Source organism: Caloenas nicobarica, chromosome Z, assembly GCF_036013445.1.
Source record: "Caloenas nicobarica isolate bCalNic1 chromosome Z, bCalNic1.hap1, whole genome shotgun sequence".
Taxonomy (NCBI): domain Eukaryota; kingdom Metazoa; phylum Chordata; class Aves; order Columbiformes; family Columbidae; genus Caloenas; species Caloenas nicobarica.
This window is the reverse complement of record NC_088284.1, coordinates 60,337,371-60,357,419: the sequence shown is the minus strand read 5'-3', so window position 1 is coordinate 60,357,419 and position 20,049 is coordinate 60,337,371. Positions and strand designations below refer to the sequence as shown.

General features: G+C 38.0%; 1 protein-coding gene across 2 annotated transcripts in view; it reads right to left on the bottom strand.

Moving 5' to 3' along the window:
- Positions 1–20,049, bottom strand: part of PCSK5 (proprotein convertase subtilisin/kexin type 5) — a 258,936-nt gene that overhangs the window by 49,026 nt on the left and 189,861 nt on the right. The window contains exons 17-21 of one of the 2 annotated variants that reach the window (XM_065655391.1): positions 19,871–19,955; positions 16,337–16,434; positions 15,691–15,820; positions 14,508–14,623; positions 12,477–12,705 (exon numbers count right to left, since the gene is read on the bottom strand). In XM_065655391.1, coding sequence (XP_065511463.1) covers positions 12,590–12,705; positions 14,508–14,623; positions 15,691–15,820; positions 16,337–16,434; positions 19,871–19,955 — 545 coding nt within the window. In that variant the 3' untranslated portion in view covers positions 12,477–12,589. Of the gene's footprint in view, positions 1–12,476; positions 12,706–14,507; positions 14,624–15,690; positions 15,821–16,336; positions 16,435–19,870; positions 19,956–20,049 lie in introns of those variants that run through there. The other variant, XM_065655390.1, reaches the window with a different exon arrangement.

Sequence of the window (20,049 nt, the reverse complement as noted above, 5' to 3'; positions counted from 1 at the left end):
ATATAGTGAGTAAAACAAATTAGATCTGTTTTGAATTACTGAAATGAGTACATTTCTTTGTGGTGTCAGGAAAACAAGTACTTGCTCCCTTGGGGAATCAGGATACTCAGAACTAGTAGTTTCTAGTCCTTTATTATTATTATCCGTTTTATTTTCCATGTGAATCTGATAGAGAGTGATTCTTGTTGTTCAGGTTAATGCTACTTCTTTTGCATCAGCTGAAGTAATGGGACTCTTTAAGATTCACCATTGAGAGTTACATCAAAACCAGTGCTACCTAGGAGTGTTCATTATCTAATATCCTTTGGTGTGGCTTCAACTTGCTTCCAATGCAGCATAAAGAGTGTGCTCTCATGAGTGTGGGATATATTACATGAGGAGAAGGACTTGAGGAAGCTTCCATTAGTCAGAGACATGTTGCTGTTCCTCAAACCTCTAGTTAAAACAGCTTTTGTCCCCCTCCCAAGCCACTGCTGGAAGACACAGCACTTAAAAGACTTAAGGTTTTGTTTTGGCTGAATGAAAATTGGGTGCCCCCGTGCCCCTTTGGACTTGAAAAAGTAATTTTGTATTATATGTTTTTTTACCTTAAAGCTGAGATAAAAATATAAAGACTTCCAGATCATGAATGCATACTATGGCGTTGAAGTGCAAATTGCACCTCTTCATTTAATGAATATTAGTTAAAGTATTGGTACAAGCTGGTAAGCTATACAATTCATAGATCTCAGAGCAGAGATATTAATTTGATAAGTAGTATGAATGCTGTATCTGCAGCATCATGTGGGGACAGTAGATCTATCAAGCAGTTTTATAAAGCTGAAGATTGGGTCTTTTATGTTAGTTTGTTATGGGAAAATTTATTCTGAGTCTATATATCTGAGAGAATTGGCTGTTCCTTCATTCTTAAGTAATGGAAGAGGTTGGGCAGAGAGTCCTATACAATACAAAAACCCTGCAGTTTCTATGGATACTTCAATATGGAGAAACTCTTTCCACTTCCATTGCTGCTGGGAAATCCAGATTTGGCAAACACAGTAAACTTTAGGAGTCAAAATACTAGTGTGTAATGACTTGGTTTTGGCTTTCAGTTGCAATGAATTCCTCACACTGATGAGCAAAGGCACTGGATGAAAAAGTATTGCTGTAAGTGTAAAATGATGTAGGAAAGAAACACTTTCTAAAAGACTGCAAATTATGCTCTGTGTCCCTTGTATTTTCTACTCTATATTTATCTGTATTACTGCATTTTGTAATAGTTGAAATCTCTGATGTGAGCTATAAGCTAGGATAGTACTTATCATGCTCAAGGAGATGGGACAGTACAGTTATAACAGCAAACCGATTGGAACATCTAGGCAACTGTGAGCCAAAGCTGAGGTACCCAAAAGGCAGGTAAAGATATAATTTTCATTTTGTAAAGTTCTGTGTGTCTCCTGAAGAAACGAAAAAGGTAAAAGACAAGCCAAAAGCCAGTGACAGAGCTCCTCAAAGGTTCATCTAGGATCAGTTCTGACTGTAAAGAAGTTCAGGACTGGGAGCTAATGAACAGTCTCTTGATGAGATGAGGGAAACAGAAATCTGTTTGCATACACATTCATGCATCTTTATAGTTCTCATTATCAAAGGAGTATTTTATATATATATATTTACATGCATTTATGTAATCCCATACATGCCCATGTAGGCCAAACCTTGAATTGTGTAAATTGACATAGTTCCATGGAAGTGATACAGCTTTTCTGAATTGCAACATGTTGTATTATGTTGTATCATAGATTATTTTATAAAGGACTAATGATAAAAACATTATAAATTGTATGACCGTTTGACATAGAATTCAGCAGGATTCTGAATTTATCCAGATATTACTGAGATAAAATATTATATTGATGTATAACTATCACAACACGGAGATTCTATAACTCTCACTTTCTAGAGAAAAGGATGGTGGCCTGCTGTTCAGTAGATCATCAGGCCATTGACAGATTTGCCTAATGTAGGCCTCTTGAGTCTTTCTGATATGCAGGCAAAGGGTATAATGTGGAATCTCATGACCTCAAATACTTTGTGAGCTTTTAAAATATAACTTGATATGTATATATACATACACATATATATTTGGACAATACGCAACCATGAAAAAATGAAGTGTCTGGAAAGTCTTTGTATTGCAGGTCCAGTGGTTCAGTGCTTTATAATACCGGCTTTACATCACTGGGAAATCTGCCAGGGCAATGTTATTAAGTAATTGTTTCTCTGATTTTGTTTTGTGATAAGCATCAGGAAAACTTTTTGATTCTCCAGTCCTTCACTTTATTTGCCCGCACTACCTGTCTGCTTATCCATCGGCCCTGAGCTACTAATTCACAGACCTTGGCTGTGCCCACTCGAATCCTTCTTACATGGTAGAAGTGCTTAGTTCTAAAAGGTTTTCGCTATTTTTTTGTTATGTTTTTCATTGGAAGTGCTGTAATTAATTTCAACTGTGCTGGAGCAGTGCCAGAAAGACCAGTTCTCTACTTACTTTATCCTCTAAGGTGAAGCATTTAAAAATATACTATTATAAGAATGTGCACCAGAAAGTACTTACATATTAGGCCCTCTGAATTGCAAGTCACATCTAGAGCTGCAGATCTGCCACTAAATGTTAACAAAATAGTTTTTAGTGGATATTCAAAGAGTTAACACTGAAGTATAACTTTGAGGAAGTATTTCCTTATGAATCTTGCTAGATAAATACTAGTTACTGAAGCCTCAGCTCCTTCTTTTTTTTTTTTCTTTCTTCTCTTTTCTCTTTCTTTTCTTCTTTTCTTTCTTCTCTTTTCTTTCTTTTCTTTTCTTTTCTTTTCTTTTTTCTTTTCTTTTCTTTTCTTTTCCTTTTCTTTTCTTTTCTTTTCTTTTCTTTTTTCTTTTCTTTTCTTTTCTTTTCTTTTCTTTACTTTTCTTTTCTCTTTTCTTTTCTTTTCTTTTCTTTTCTTTTCTTTTCTTTTCTTTTCTTTTCTTTTCTTTTCTTTTCTTTTCTTTTCTTTTTCTTTTTCTTTTTCTTTTTCTTTTCTTTTTTCTTTTTTCTCTATCTGTCCAACATATATAATGGCAGAATACTCTCAGCAGTGCATCTCAGCTATGCTTTCAATCAGGCAATGCTTGTTAGTTACTTTGGATCATCCCATATTTAACCTTCATTTCTTTCTCAATTTTATTATCTTGTCACGTTGTTGAAAAACATTTGACACCTTGTTTAAAAAAAAAGAACTGAAGGTATTATAGGAATAAAGCTGTGTTAACAGACATAATGTCTCATAATGGGAAGATTTTGTTGTACAAGTTTTTGTGTCCCTAGTTAAAAATGTTTAATTCCACATCTGGGCCACATCAGGTTGCAGGCTATGCCTTTAATGGCATATAAGAGCCTACACTTACACTGAGTTCCTATCAGTTGATACGATGCATTTTAAAATGAGGTAAGGACTATTATCTCCCAGTAAGGAGGCAGAAAAATTGAGTTGCAGTAAGCTCATCAAGTTAGGGTGTAACAGAAAACTAGAACGTGTCTCTTGCGAGTCGCAGACCAGAACCCTGCCATAGTTGCCAGGTTGTTGCTATGTCTTTACATAAGCAGGAGTAAGTGTACAGCCCTTGTCTTGTCACTATTTCTCTCCCATTTTCCAAAATCTATGCCATAGTTTGACAGCACATGGTGTTTCAGGAGACCAGTTAGAAGAGGGTGTGAATATCCTTCTAAGTTATGCCTGGAGATATACATTTTTATGTGCTGGCAGTCATAAATTGATCTTCTTTTTGTAGCATTCCCATGAGAATTGTTCACTGCAAGTCACATGTTACTTCCCTGCTTTTTAAAAATCAAAATCTCACTTTATCTGATTTTAAAATGTTCTTTGGTTATCTTCTGTAGCACTGCTCCAATGGCTTTTATTTATAATCCGTGAAAAAAATGACCTTATTTCCTCCCTTTTGCCTGTTTACATTAATGAGAAAATGCAGATGGATTTTGTACTTAGACTTTTGTATGTAATCTTATGCATCACAAAGGTTTCACAGAGCAGATAACGAAACATAGATCAGAATTGTTTTTCATCAATCAGCAGTGAGAACAGAGAGGATTCTGTCTTAGAGAGGTCTCTGCTTTTTCCATGTTCAGCCTTGATACTTTTTATTTTGGATGGCTAGTGTGATCAGCTCCTTGAGTTTTACTGAAGAAATATTTATCCATAAAGATAAAGTCCATAAAGAACTTAAGGCTAACCTGTATATAACAAGCCATTAAAAGTCATCCTGAGGATTCCTCTTAAAGTTACCCCTCTGTTTAGCCCAAGGCCTTAATGTTTGATAGATCACAGCTCCCTGAAAGAAATTCTGTCTTCATGTTGAGAATGTTAGGGCACAGAAATTATGGCATTTCCTTCCCTCCTCAAATTTTAGGCAGTCATACAAAATTTGAGCCTGGTTTCCAATTATTTGCCTAGCTTCAGCTTTCAGCCTCCTGCTCCTTATTCTTCTACACTCAGTCATTTTACACTAAATTTCTGTATCCCTATTTGGATGTGCAGAAGGAACAAAGAAGATGCCCTTCATAGGCAAAACTTTGGGGCAGTATGATCTGAGGTGATGCAAGGGATTCAAGAGTGGGTATATTTTCCAGAGCGCTCTAGGCAGTGATAAACAGGAAAGCTGAAATTAGGACATTGGTTCCTAAGTCACTGAAGCCCCGTCTTGTGCCAAGGGACAAAGCAGAACTTTAAAAAGGGCTGAATCTCTCTTCACTGTACAGCAGTGTGTGGAAGTGAGTGTGATATAACGATTTTAGGACGAAAGGCCCTTTTGTTGCAGGATTAGCTGAGATCACATAGAGCCTCAGGTTAGCTTTAATCATGACAGGCAGGAGAGAAGCAACTGGCTTTATCAACTACACTATCTTACATAGCCCTCTATTATTTCCACTGCAGAATAAAAATATTTACATCAGCCAGAGCTGCCCTTTTTGCTGACACAAAGGGATTTTTTCCCCTCTTTATTCTGTGTATTTCTTCCCTCATTTCTATGTAGTATTTATACAATGGTTGTTAGAAACCCGATGAAGAGCCAGAGCCCTCAGGGGTACTGAGCAGGCATAAATACACTCCAGATAGACATTTTTTAGCATTTTAAATATCAGCTTTAAACCTCCATTTGTAGTAATAATGTGGATGCCTGGGAGTAAAAGCTGGCTGGGATTAGACTTTCTCCCTTGCCTGTGTAAGCACAAAGGTCAGAGGTTTTCTACTGCTTACCTGGAGCCTGAAATTTGGCAGCCCCATGAGAAAGTGGGAAGGGGAATGGAGCGATCCCAATCTCTATTGCTAATACTTTGTTCTGTACCCTTCTCACTTCTTGAAGGAGAGGAAAATACTATGGCACTCTCAAAATTTTAGACTGACAATGATAAAAAATATTTTTAACCTCCCCATTTTTGAAGCTTCCTGACTGGAAATTTCCCTGTCTGATCTTGTCAAGCTTCCCATTTTTTGTGAAGCTCAGTAGCTGGGAATTTCCTAAAGGACAGTGGAATGGAAACACCTGAATCTCAGTGAAAGCTATCTCACCGTGCTCAAGTCCAGGTAGTTTCCTGTGAAATATGCAGAAGAAAGGTGGAAGTTGACCACATACATTGAGGAAAGCTGGTGGTATTTGCAACTAGAGTACGTTAAAGATAGCATCTTCCAATGCTGGAGGAAAACGCATGACACTCTAGAGGCAAGCATGGTAGCACGGTGTCTCTCTCTTACGTCATACAGCAAGGAGTATGTGATTCGTATACACAGAGCCTTCCCTGTCCACAGGACTTCTGCAGTCTGACTTGGATAGATGTAAACCTGGAATGGTAAAAGCTGGATGTCTGAGGGCAGCGTTTCAGTGGTGCCATCCATCTTAAACAGAGAGACTCTTGCATGGAGTGCTTGCACTGGAGATCTCCAACTTAATCAGGATGTGAACACACATCTGCTGATCTGCTGATAACCGGGCAGATTTCAGCAGGCAAATTATTGCCCCAACAAGATACAAAAATATGCATTCATACGGCTAATCAAATGCAATTTCTGTTTAATTTCGGGAGATTAATATATATTAAAGCCTGAAAGAAATCTGCCAAAAAGATACAAGTTTATCTCCTTGGAAGTAAGCAGCAGAGCAAATTCAGTCTTTTAATGAGAGTTATAAAGGAGTAAATGTTATTCCTATCTGTAACTCTTCAGACAGCTCAATACCCATACACTGGTGATCTCTCCTGGCTTAAAATCCCCCCCTTTTCCTCGTCTCCATTATACGCATTTGAGAGGTAGCCGTGGTAATAGCTTCTGATGATTACCCCGGAAAGCGCAAGCCAGGATGCTTCCTTTAGTGATTATATTCCCTGATGAGGGTGCAGAAAGAGGCAAATGATACAGCCCCTCTAACTCAGGTATAGCTGGAGAGAGGCTTTGTGGCACCATTTGGCTACTGGAGCTCTTTGAACCCTCCTTTCAGCCTTGGGATTGAAAGCGCTCAGGGAAGTTGTGCTAGAGGCAGGCCCAGCAAGAGCAGCATTTACACAGCTTCAGTTCAGTATGGACTTGCTCTTGAAGTAAGAAAAGGGGCTACTTTATCTGGGAATGAATATTTGAGTTATTTCTGTCTTTTGATCCAGTGGCATTGTACAGAACAGCACATTAGCATGGTCACAAGCACCATGGCTGAGAGCAACGTGATCCACGGGGGCTGGCAACCATGTGCTAGACTTTCCTCCCAACCCACACTCTCAAAGAACATCTGGAGGCAGCAGGAGCAGAGCAGTGGGCAGGCCAAGGACAGTTGTAAATGGAAAATACATGCATTATTATCTGAATTGTAACTAAATCACACTAGTCATGCTCCAATGAACATTCAGTGCTATTACTGAGTTTTCATGATGGAGCCATTAATTCTCCTTGGGTAAATAAAAATTCACCGCCTGTCAATGTTCTAGCTTCTCCCCCCCAGGCTGACTGGAAAAATGGGTGCTTAATCAGCTCCTTGTGTAACACCATAAAGCAAAATATCTACTGTGTTTTGTGACAGAACAGTATTTTTTGCTTTGAAAAGTGATGTGGTTTTCCCAGAAGACCTTCAACAAACACACCCCCCAAACACTGAGAATTACTGATAGATAAATAAATGATTGTACAGCAGGCATTCTAAGCTGTGCCTTGCCCATCTTCGGCAGTAAATGCATGAGCTGCTCATAAAAATGAGCCATAACAAAAACCAGCTTTTGGTGTGGCACTGAGAGGCTACATTTGTTGCTTACTGGATTTTTTTTTTCTTAAATGCTCAGAGACTTCTCACCATGCTATGCTTTTTTTTTTACTCCATTTCCTGTGCTAGAAGTGAAAATTGACTCTGTTTTTATGCAATAAACATTGCTTTGTAATCCAGCAGGTGAACATTACTGCAATATCTCTGGCTTTATCCTGAGGATTTCAGAACAGTTTCCCTAGTGAGATCCAATGTTACTGTACTCTGAAACTTTGCAGAAATGATCCAGGAGTTAAATAGATCTGACTTCTCTTTGCTCATCAGCATGGAACCAACAGTGGAAATGCAGGTGTCGGTTGCACTTCCATTGGCTGGATGCAATCTTAGGATTGCATTAGGTTCAGAGCATCAGTTTTTTCTGAACAAGCTCATGCAAGTTGTTGTAGGTGTCAGTTTCTTTTTGATGAAAACTTGACTAGGATATTTCTTTGTATGCTGTAAAACATTTTTAATGCTTACTTAAAATATTTTGCACAAACATCTAATGGCAGAACTTTTCTTGACTCATTCTGTACCAATGACATGACAATGGCATATCCAGTATAAATATAAGGCATGGTAATGGATCACAGACAAGTTATTGTTCCGCGAATTGCACTGCAAATTGAAAGCTTTGACTCATACAAGCAGTCAATTAAATGTCTTTACAGGAATCTTGAATTTATAACAGGCCTTCTCGTAGTCATTCAGTCCATTAGATAATTTCATTGAAAAGTAGCACATAGTTACCTCAAATGGACACTCATAGAGATAATGCCCACTCTGGTTGTGATGTGGCTATTAAGAAGATTGGTCGTCACCAGCTGAAAGTTGTATTTAGTGATGGGTGAAATTTCTGTATTCAGCTCTAGTGTATATATATAAGTTTCCTCATCTTCTAGGCTTATACTGTCATACCTCTTACTGCCTGGCAATGTGGAACAAGCAGCAGCCCTGCTATTACACAATATATTATGTAGCAGGGGTTGCTCAGAAATTCACAGGACATTGGAAAGTTGCAATCTCAATAGAGATAGGAGTAGTCTGTGGGGTCTCATAGCGAAATCTTTATTAGAAAACAGAGTTCTCCACAGAGGGGGAGTTTGCAAAGCCTCCCCAGAAAGGGCAGGGTGTGCCAGTGGAGACTGGTACATGGGTAGGCCGGGTCTAAGCCAAGAGACACAGGAGCTCCTGGTCAGAAGCATAAGGTTTCCACCGGCATATCCTGGCAGGTATCTGGTTTGCTGATCCCACAACACCGTTGTGTGGCTGAGGTGGAGAGCTGCAGCTAGAAAGGGAGCAAGGCTGTAATCCCATTGCAGAAAAAGATACAGTTCTATCATAAAATGATGCCCTCACACGACAGGCTTCTGCATGATGTTCTGCACATCAAGTGCATGCTAAACTTTTTTTCTGGTTAAAAGTAGTGTTAGCACATGTATGAGATTTCTTTTTTAATTTATTTTTTTTTTCCCCCCAAAGCTGTCACTGTCTTTGAGATACTTTTAATAAAGAAGAGGTCTAGTTGGGTGAACAGTTTCCATTTAAATCCTAAACAGACATGAACTGGCAAATACTTTTCCATGTAAATGACATATCTTAACTAGAAGACTATCTTCAATTTGTCATTGCTTTTTGACTTGTGATATAAATAAGGCAGAAATCAATGAGCAGATTTGGAGCGATGCCATCCACAGTCCTTTCAGACAGGAAGAAAAGCAGAATTGTGTTACTGCTTAGCAGCTTCTGATCTTCCTAAAATAGTCCATATTGGTTCTGCATGCCAACAATACAGTGTCAAATACTGAACCCTCCAAACTACTCACCATTGGATCAGACAGGGAGGATCAATCACGTAAGAAAATCCTGCAGCTGGGAACAAACTAGCTTCCTTCAATTGAAATTCTGTTGCTGCAGTGATTCTTTTGTACAAGGACTAACTATCATGCTGATTACAAATTCTGCTTGTTCTGGCCACTGCTATTAAAGCATCACAAATAAAAATGTTCAAAGAGTCTAAGCTGACACCAGGAAGTACTGGTTTTCAGCCTAAAACTCAGTTCTATGCTTATGTGTGTGAGACTTCACAGCTCAACATTTACAGATACGTCCCCTAGCGCAGACTTCTTTGGCCAGAGCTATAACAAATTTATTATCACTCCTTGTACATTTCCTACCAAAGAAAATGAAACTTTGACAAAGCAGACACTGTGATCGACTGAATTTCTCTTGGTAGCTGGAAAATGAAGGTGAGGTGGGAGCTAAGAAGCAGCTCTTCATACAGTATTGGTGTAAGGAGACGGCCAACCTTTTTTCTAGGCATGGTCTTACCAGACTGCTGCTAAAACTGTGCCATCCCACATACGCTTGCTCCCAAGACTGACAGGGAAACTGTAAGAATAACGACCTAACTCCTTGTTTTGAAAACAAGTTAGTAACAATGAGATGTTTATGTCCAAAAAGGTTTTTTAAAAATTATTATTATTTTTTAAATGAAATTCTTTACATTGTGTTATTGAACATGCTTAAAACATCATTTGAATATATGACTTCTTGGGTAAGTTGCCACTTTGGTCTCCACTCAGGTTGTAGCACTAAGTGGAAAATGAATGAGAGCACCAGCTAATGTTGATGAAGAATCTAGTCACAGATGAGTCTACATGGAGACCTTTTGATCTACTGGCAAGGATAGACAGCCTGCTGTTCTCAATGGAAGTCTGGGGTGGTGACCTGAGGTGTACTGGATGTGAGTTTTAACGTGCGAGCAGACATCATATCTCGCTGTGCAAATGGCCATGTATGACTGCAAAGATGAAACTTTCCTTCTAGACTGTCTGAGCCAACAGGTAGTTATGCATTTCACTTTTTAATCCTAAGCATGCAAGAGATTAGACTCTTCACAAACTCTTACAGGATAGAGGAAGCCAATTTTGTTACCCGCTAGGGTTCAGACCTGGCTTTACTGCTACTACCCAGAAGGTCTCCTCCATGGATAACAGATATTTCTGCAATCATAAATTCCATCACTTATAACAAAATCCACAATAAAATTAAACATCCTTACCCTCCCAATTTGTTTCAGTGACTTGCACGTAGTATCTAAGTGCTCTATACCATAAAGCTACCTGTGCCCTTCAATTAAGATATTTTACATACAGATTATCAACATGTTTTTCCAGACCAAAAGAACAGGAATTTAGGTTAATTTAATAGAAAAAATAAAATATGGAATAACATTGATTTTGGCCAATATCAATTACAACAGAACTACCCTATTTTACAAATAACAACTGAACATTTTACACATGTACAGTATTTTTCAGTAAAAATGAATTTGGATATAACAATGTGTCAGGTTTTAAAAAAGAAAACAAAGATATTAATTTCTTCTCTATAATAGTGTTAGAGACATTTGTAAGTATCCAAACAAATTCTTTACAATCCATTACATAATTAAATCTCAATTACGAATATATATTTATATATAATATATATAATATTATCTTAAACTTTGAAAGCATTATGTTCTAGTTAAACATGTTATACTGAGAAATGAGGCAGTAACAGACTAGTAGTTAAACTAGCACAAACTGAATTCTTTTGAATTTGAATGTTTATCAGGAAATTTGTAATGGGCACCAAAGGAGCTTGACTGGCCCGCTGTCACACCGAACCAGGTTGTAGTAATTTATCTGATCTCTGCTAAAGGTGGCACATTACCTCTAGATGTTTGTATCCATCTGTCTGAAAAACTTCTACAATTATTTTTGATCGTCTTTATTTTCTAACTTTTACATGCTTAAACACCTGCAATCCATTTTATATTTTTGTGTCCTGGAAAGATAACTGAGAAAGATACTTTGCACGTTTTAAGTATTATCCCCTAAAAACAGTTATCTTTGAAGTTCATTTATCTGTTTTCTGCAAATGACTATCTTTTGAACAGTAAGCTAAGTGAAGCTGATGAAGATATATTAAACAGAAATTTATACTGGCAGCCGTGTGCCTGAGTAAAGAGAAAAAGGCAGGAGCCGCTTCTCTCACCACCCAGGATGGTTTTCCAGTGAGGTAACTCCATTGGCCTCAGCAGACTATTCCTGCTGAAATTTCTATTGTGAGCAGTTAAAAGCACATTCAGGCCCATCATGACACGATTGTTACACCAAGAGAATAACTGATTTATTGCCCTATATGTAATTATTCCTGGAGATGTATTTGGCACAATTATAAATCCAGTCCTGTAAACACATATATTCACACTGGCATTTATATATGGGCACTATGAAATAGGTCCACATATCTGTATGATAATATCCCCTTTTTTGTGAACGCTACAAGACAACAATAATTTATGAATACTTCTTACATGTTAGCAATGTTTTCCGACTTCCGAGCATATACATTACTCTCACTTATGCAAACCAAGAGAAGTAGTATCTTTTGAATTTGTTCACTATAGGAACAATGTTTTTTTTAAAGTTTATTTGAAATAGCTTTGACAATTTAAAAAAATAAAATAAAAATCCTAGCATATCTGTTAATAAGCTAGCTGTCTAAAAATGAAATCTATATGACCAAAACCACATTTTGGGCAAACATATATACATACTGCATGTGATACAAAAAACAGCACACAGCAGAGGAAGTAAGAAAGAAATGTGTGCAGAAATGTTCACTTTTTTTTTTTTTTTTTTTTTTAATACTGTTATAAAAGGGGCAGAACTTAGTCCTGCAACTAATGATGTTTCTGATCCCCTCAGGAACTCAAGTTCCCCCTGTCAATACACATAGCACAAAAAAGACTAATGCAAACATGTTTGTATTGTTTAGTTTTAATCCATGTAAACTTGTGTCGTATTCTTGAAACACTCTTTAAACATCTCGAAGGGGTAAGAAGCAGGAAAAAAGGGGAAGAAAAAGGGCCTTCAAAAACAGGAATAATCCTATGGTTGACAGGAAATCATATCATGAGTTAAATGTTAATTTTGGCATCAATTGCTTTGGTCACACAATACTGACTCTATGATCCTGGATGCTCAGCTCTAGACACCCAGTTATGAAAGGTAGGCGTGTTGTAGTTTTTCCATTTAAGTTCCAACAAACAGTTCACCATCTCCCCAGACAAAGGGAGGGGGAGAGAGAGAGAGGTGCCTTTCTTTTTTTTTCTTTTCTTTTCTTTCTTTCTTTTTTTTTTTTTTTTCTTTTTTTTTTTCCTTTTTCAATAATACGGATTAATCTATAAGTCTACAGGAGCAGGAGGATGCTGGGAGGTGTCAGTTCACCCCTTGTGTGTACATGTTCTGCAGCACAATTGCTGAAGCACTTTCCGCTGGCAGAGATTGTTCTTTTTCACCAGCATACAGAATCCTCCCTCGGCCCAGGACTCTTCCGTGGCTTCCAGAGGGCAGCAGCAAGAGAAGGAGGGGAGGTTGAAGATTTGGAGAGCATGGCGTGTACAATGGAGGAAGGTTTAATTGGTCAGACAGGCAGATTTGGTTGAAGAGACCATTCAGGAGCAGGTAGCAAGGAGGAAATTTGGTCCATCAGAAGGAATTTCAGTCAACAGCATTTTTTTTTTTTTCGGGAAAAGATATTGTGTGGTCCAACAGGGAATGATTGGTATCCATTTGTGAAAAGGAAAAAAAGATTAGAAAGAGAATAATTAGAAAATGGTGATATTTACAGCAAAGAAATAAGTTCTCAATTTTTATGAATCAAAAGAATAAAACAGTCAAAACACAGAAAAAGAATAAAACATTCTCAATAGAAATGCAAATCCTACAGAGTGAGTTAGACTAGTAACCAGTGCTTGATTGCCAGTGAAATGAGACCCTCTATGCTTTGTAAATTAACAGTAAAAAACCCTTCTGGACTTTGGCTACCCTGGACTGCTGAGGACACATGCGGTGTGGTGGGATCCAACACGGTGTGTTGCAATTGCCTGAATGCCCACACACTAATGGGGTGCCCTTCCCTGGCAGCTGCACTTGGAAGAATGGGGGAGACAGGACTGAGATTGGGTGTCCCCAGTCCTGGGCAGCTACATGTGTATCTGAATGAAGTTGTGTGTGTACAAATGAGGACAGATTTACCCAACCATGGATTGCAGAATTCAACTGCAATACCATACTGAGACTGTGATTAATCAATACTCTTAGCATTACAATCCTTCTTCATTTGTCTGTCTGTATCTGACCTTCTCTGGACTTGCTCTAGATTACAATGACACTTATAATATCCCGATGTGAAAAGGTCTCATAACTGGTTTACCAGTACCTGTAATGTAACTTTATGATGGACAGGATACTTTTCAAAGTTTGAAGGCCTAAATTCCAACAGGAGCTGTAAAGGTCCACAGAAACAAGACTCAGCTCTGTACCCTTTCTGTGTGTTTGTTTGTTTTGTTTTTTAAGTCTTTGGTAAAACTCTTACTAAATCCAGTGGAAATGGGCTGGACTCAAAGAGTCATTGTTAGCTTTTTGTACATCTGATGTCAGGTATCTTCCACATGTCTTAGCACTGGGCTTTGTCCTGGAATGATTTTCTGGTTGGTTTGCACTTGGGCTGTAGCTACAAGTAAGTCACATAGTAACATTTTTAGGGAAGCACAACATTATCTGTGTCTCTGTAATTGTGACATTTGAAAGGAATGAATATTAGTGAATAATTAGTTCAATCATATGCAATAAGAATGCTATCTTTGTTGGCACAGAGAACTTGGAGGAAGTTCAAACCCCCACCACAAATTGGGTGCTCTCTATTTCGGAATTCTTTTGTTCTCATTATTCTTTCACGTAATTCAAGCAATACTAGAGGCACTTAAAATCCTTTTTACTTCCCAGCATTTTCACAGTCTAAAGTGGCAAAACAGATAAATGTGATTCTATTGATAGTACACTAGGGTCGTCATAAAAAACTCTTGAAAACAGTGGCTTTTGAAAAACAGATAAGGAAGGAAAAGTAGGTTGTTGCCAGGGGGAAAAACTATTTTAGGAAAATTCAGGTAAAGTGGATGTGACTAATGTGTTAATACATGCAAATGTAGTGTTCTCCTTTTCATAAACCTGAAAAAATTAAGAAGTAATGTAGACCTCAAATCAAGACTGTAACAAAAAAACCAACCCAGCCCAACCCAATACATGTAAAAGCAGCAGATGTTAGTGGTAAAACAGATCCTTTCAGAGAATTGCACTCACCATCCTTGCAGACTGTTCCCACTACGCAGACACCAGTGTCTAGGTTATAGCCGCTTGGACAGCTTGTACAGTTTCTGTCTCCTTCACCACTGCAATCCAAACAGCTGGCATCGCATCTGAAAGACAATGGCAGGAGTTGTCTTATGGCCTCACCAAATACAGGGGTTCCTAGGACACCTCTTCGGTATTGCAGAGGTCTTGTTTGCTGTCTCTAGCGGTACAGCTGCTCTAACAATAATAATAATAACAACAATAATAATAAACCCCCTCTGCAACCCAGACCTTCTTCTTTCCTCCAGCCATTTTCTATTCACACTCTTTTACTAAACAGCTGCACTATTCTAGTATTTTGGAACTATACACAATTAATCAGCAAAAGTATTAAGCTGATCATGCATACATGTGCCAGCAAGGAATGAGCTAAAGCCACAGGATGGAAAAGACTGACCTGCTGCTCAGTCCTTTCGTCACCCTTCTGGCTCCATCATATTTTCATTGTGTATTGATTATTTTTTTGTGTGGAAAACTGCAACATGTGGTGATTCCCTTCCCGCCCTGAACTCAAAGCGAATCAATAATAAATTATTCCAAAGGGCAACAAATTGTATTTGTTTAACAAAGAATGGAATGGAAAAAAATGTCCCTTCCTTGCACAGCACAGTACAGCACAGCCTTGTTCAAGATTTATCCACCCATTTGTACACCGAGTCAGGTGAACTATTCTTGACAGACATCTGGTAATGTATGTGTGTCATTTTTGCAAATATACAGATGAAGAACTGAAATGATCCGTGTGAATGGTAAATAACTTGCAATTAAAAAAAACCCCATTTTGACTATTTTGGTCTGTTACTGAGAAAGAAGTGCAGATCCTCTGCTAGATTTGTAAATTTTACATTCTATGCATATCTACTGAGATTCTGACTACAGGCTTTATTTTAAAATGAAGGACACACATATGTGAAACAAACAAAAAAACCTCCCACTTTTAGAAGACCTGCATGGTCTGGTTTAGACAAAAACCAAGAAAACATTTTTCCTTCATTTGCTTAGCATGCAACATAATTTTCATATTTTTTGAAGTCAGCAGTGGTTTATGTTCTCATAAGTATTTTCTTTTTCAACAGAGTAATAGCTAATATACTGCCAAATATCAGACACATATATTAGCCACTGATTATACCTTTTGCAGCTTTTGTATCCATTTTCAGTAGAGTGATCAAGGTAATAACCACTACTACAGGACTGCACACATCTTCCATCTTCCATAAAATAACCCTGTGTGCAGTTTATGCAGGCATCTACTCCACCACCTTAAACCAGAGAGAAAATATAGTGTATTACTGGCTAGTTACTTTTATTGTCAAACAGACACAACCTGTAACTGTAGCAAAATCTTATCATTTTAGAGACCATGTTTTACCTGCCTTACTTTCAAACAGTAACATAAAGAAAAATGTACATGGTTAGAATAAACAACTTTACATGACTTCAGTACATCTTTTTCTGAAAGAAATGGCTGTTGCTGGTTCTAAAGCTCACATAAAATCTGTGAGAAAGAAAATGGATGGCATTACTGGACATCAGAATGAACCCTACTAAGAGGAAAAAAAAAAAGATCATATGCACGCTTTCAAATAGAAAACTTAGATTTTCATGTTAGCTGAAAGAAGTCTGCTATATTTAAATATGTATTAAAGAACTAGCAAGAGAATTGAGTTTTTACATAAAAGGAATCACTTTATACTGTAACTGTGATATAGTAGAATAAAACCAGAGCTAAAAATACAGAGGAAAGGAAATGATGCAGATAAATGTCAGTGGTGTACCTGCACATGTTGCACAGGAGCGGTGACAAGGTTCACATTCTCTACCATTATGGTATTTTCCTTCTTCGCAGCGGATAGCACATTTAGTCCCATGCAAACTATTGTAAAAAGGAAAAAAGCACAGTGTTTGGGCAGATAACAGCTAAAGACGACAACATAGTCATTCACAAATCAGTAGTTCTCTTTTAATAAAAAGAACCCATACATTAGGATTCACAAGCTTCCTTCATTGGTCATACATCCTGGTTCTGGCTGGGATAGAGTTAATTTTCTTCCTAGTAGCTGATACAGTGCTGTGGTTTGGATTTAGTGTGAGAATAATATTGACAACACACTGATGTTTTAGTTGTTGCAAAGTAGTGCTTATACTCTATGAAGGACTTTTCAGCTTCCCCATGCTCTGCCAGCAGGGAGATGCACAAGAAGCTGGAGGGGCACAGCCAGGACAGGCGACCAGGGCTGGCCAAAGGGATATTCCATACCATACAACATCATGCTCAGTATATAAACTGAGGGGAACTGGCCAGAGGGCTGGGATTGCTGCTCAGGGATGAGCTGGACATTGATCAATGGGTGGTGAGCAATTGCACTGTGCATCAATTGTTTTGTATATTCTATTATAATAATCATTATTGTTATTATTACTATTATCTCTTTCCTTGCTGTTCTACTAAACTGTCTTTATTTCAACCCATGGGGTTTACTTTTTTTCAATTCTTCTCCCCACTCCACCAGCGGGTGAGGGGATTGATCAGGCAGCTGTGTGGTGCTTAGTTGCCAGTTGAGGTTAAACCATGACATCATATTTTACAAATTTAGAGACAACAAGCACTTCGAGTGAGAATGAAATGCAGTTTTGCCCATGGTGAAACACAGAAGATGTTTACAAACTCACTGTAAATACCACCAAGTAGTAGGGGACAGAAAAAAAATGAACAATGCCAAAGAGTGCTAAAAATTCAGGCATGTAAAATGCAATTACCCACGAGGAATTTGGCACAGGGTCAGCACCACTGTGTTAAAAAAAAATGCTAAGGGACTTGTTAACAAGATCTCATGCTTCTCTTGAAAGGCCAGCAGCATGTCCTGACATTGTGCAACAGCACAGGCTAAGAACAGATTCACAGTGAAGGAAATCACCACCTCTTTCTGCAGTTTCCTCTGAAACCTCCCAACTGACTACCAGCTCTGAGTGGCTGGGAGATTTGTCAAGATTACAGCTGGAGGTATTCTGCCTGCAGGCGCTTTTGAGAGAGAAAAAGTAATAGCATAAAGAGTCACATTTTCTTGCTTCCCTCTAAGTAGCTGTTTATGCTTTCATATTATACAGTGTTTACAGTATGTATTTTTCTTTTTTAAGCTAGGACTTCTCTGATATGTTTGCCATCTTCTGTGGAACCTCAGGTTTCATTCAGTTTAACTCTTTCTCTAAAAATGCTCTTCAGCTCTGGGGATTACCACTGAGTGAGTGCTAACCCTGCTTTACAGAACGGGTCCAGCAAAAGCCGTGTGTGCTCAGCACCACTGGAAATTTTCAGGAGTGTATATGGCACCAGTTCAGAAAAAAAAAAACCAAACAACAAAACCCCCCCCCCAACTAAAAAACCCTAACCATCCCTGTTTTATTATTATTTTTCCTCAGCCACACACCTCAAAGTGCTTTAAAGGTAGGTAGCATTATCATGTTTTTACAGATGGGAAAACCAATAATTTGCCCAAGTTTATTTAATGGGCCATTAACAGGATCAGAACTGGAATCCAGCTCTCCCAAGTCCCACCTGGGGCCCTGCCCATCAATAATTCTGCCAAAAAAATGCAGCAAGTTTTAAGCAACTGGGGAATATGAAATGCATGTCCCACAAGGCTCCATTTATCTGTCACACCCACGCAGGTGGTGTTTTTTCAAAATGTTACCAAAAATCAATCCTAGTTTGCTAATATTGCCCAAGAAAACTTCAAGTTCCCGTTCCTTTTGATTTGTTATATTTCAACTTCTCTTTGTCTTCTCACACTGAATGGACTTGTCTACTTTATTCAGACTACACACAAGGAAGAAATTGTTTACACTGATGGTGGTGAAACACTGGCACAGATTGCCCAGAGAGGTGGTAGATGCCCCATCCCTGGAGACATTCCAGGCCAGGCTGGACGGGGCTCTGAGCAACCTGATCTAGTTGAACATGTCCCTGCTCATTGCAGGGGGGTTGGACTAGATGACACCTTAAGGTTCCTTCCAACCCAAACTATCTTATGATTCTGTGATTCAGTGGTTCCACAAGCTGCCGTTTGTGTTAATGGACAGAGAAACCAAGCTCCTGAGAAATAAAGAAAAATGTTGGCATAACTTTTCTATAACAAATGTGTCCTATTAGGTAACAAATCTATGCAATGTTTGGTCTCCTGACATATTTGCCCATAGCAGGAACTTTTAAACGGCTAATTTACTGATTTGATTTTGCAGATACACAGAAGGGTATGCTCAGTCTGTTAAAGTTCTCCAGAATCTTAACATGGACATCAAATTTAATAATATTTTGAAAAAGAAGCAGATACTCATATTTCACAGAGAGTGTAAAAAGACCAGTGTTCTGATCTGATCCCATACTTTCCTTCCCATTAGATGATACTTCCTTTTCAAAGGGTCACTTAAAAAAATAGAGATATTCATGATAAAAATTGTGCAGGTACTTGTAGAATCTAGATGCAACAAAAATACACAGAAATGAGAATTCTTTCACAAAATGTAAAGGAATCCAGCTATTGATGTCCTAGAAACAAACAACATTCAGCTTTTACTAAGAGCTGAAATTCCACTTCAATGGAAGGTGAAAGCTCAGTGTTAAAACATTGGCAGAACACTCACATTCTGCAAGACGAACACTTACAGATACTGAATACTGACATAATATTTTTTCTGGCATAAATCCAACTTACATTCCATCATGAGTTTTATAAGATTTTTGACCTTTGCTGCTTGGATCAAAAGGTCATTCATTCATAAAGGAGCTTGAAATGTGTACTGCTGCTTTGTAGGTTTTACCTATCAGTTTCAAGAGTGATTGAATCCCCGTATGAAGAAAAAATTTCCGCTGCTGTTTAAAATATGTGCACACTATATTGTAATAGAATTGAGTCTGAAGTGCTTGAGATAAGTGAATGACTGGATGTATGAAGAAATACAATAAAGATAAGAAAATAGTTTCTAACTATCACAGGAATGAATCTGAAAGATTAATATGATTCATCAGCTCTATTCTAAAATAATCCTTGACTGCCACACTGTAGGTCAAAAAAGTGAAGAAGCCAGAATTCCACATGATTGTGGCTTTTATTTTATCTGAAATGAAAGGTCTTCTAAAAATCCCTTGTTAGCCAAACTGGCACATGGTAGCACAAGAAAAAACTGAACATCATGGAACACATGAAATGAGGGCCACTCAAGGTTAAATAGCTATCTGATGTTCTTCATTGTGTATCCACAGTCTTGTAAGCCTCTTCAGGTATTGTGTTTGGCTACATCCATCATTTCCTTACCTTAGGCCATGTTTGCATTCTGTGCAGATTTGGAATTCAACACATGTCTTACAGTTTTCACTACATTTTCGGCAAACAATCTTATCTACAAAGGAAAAAAAGAAAACAGTCCAGAAAAACACAGTCAGTTATGATTAATAAAACTATATAGATGTCTTATTACATGACTTTTTGCTTTC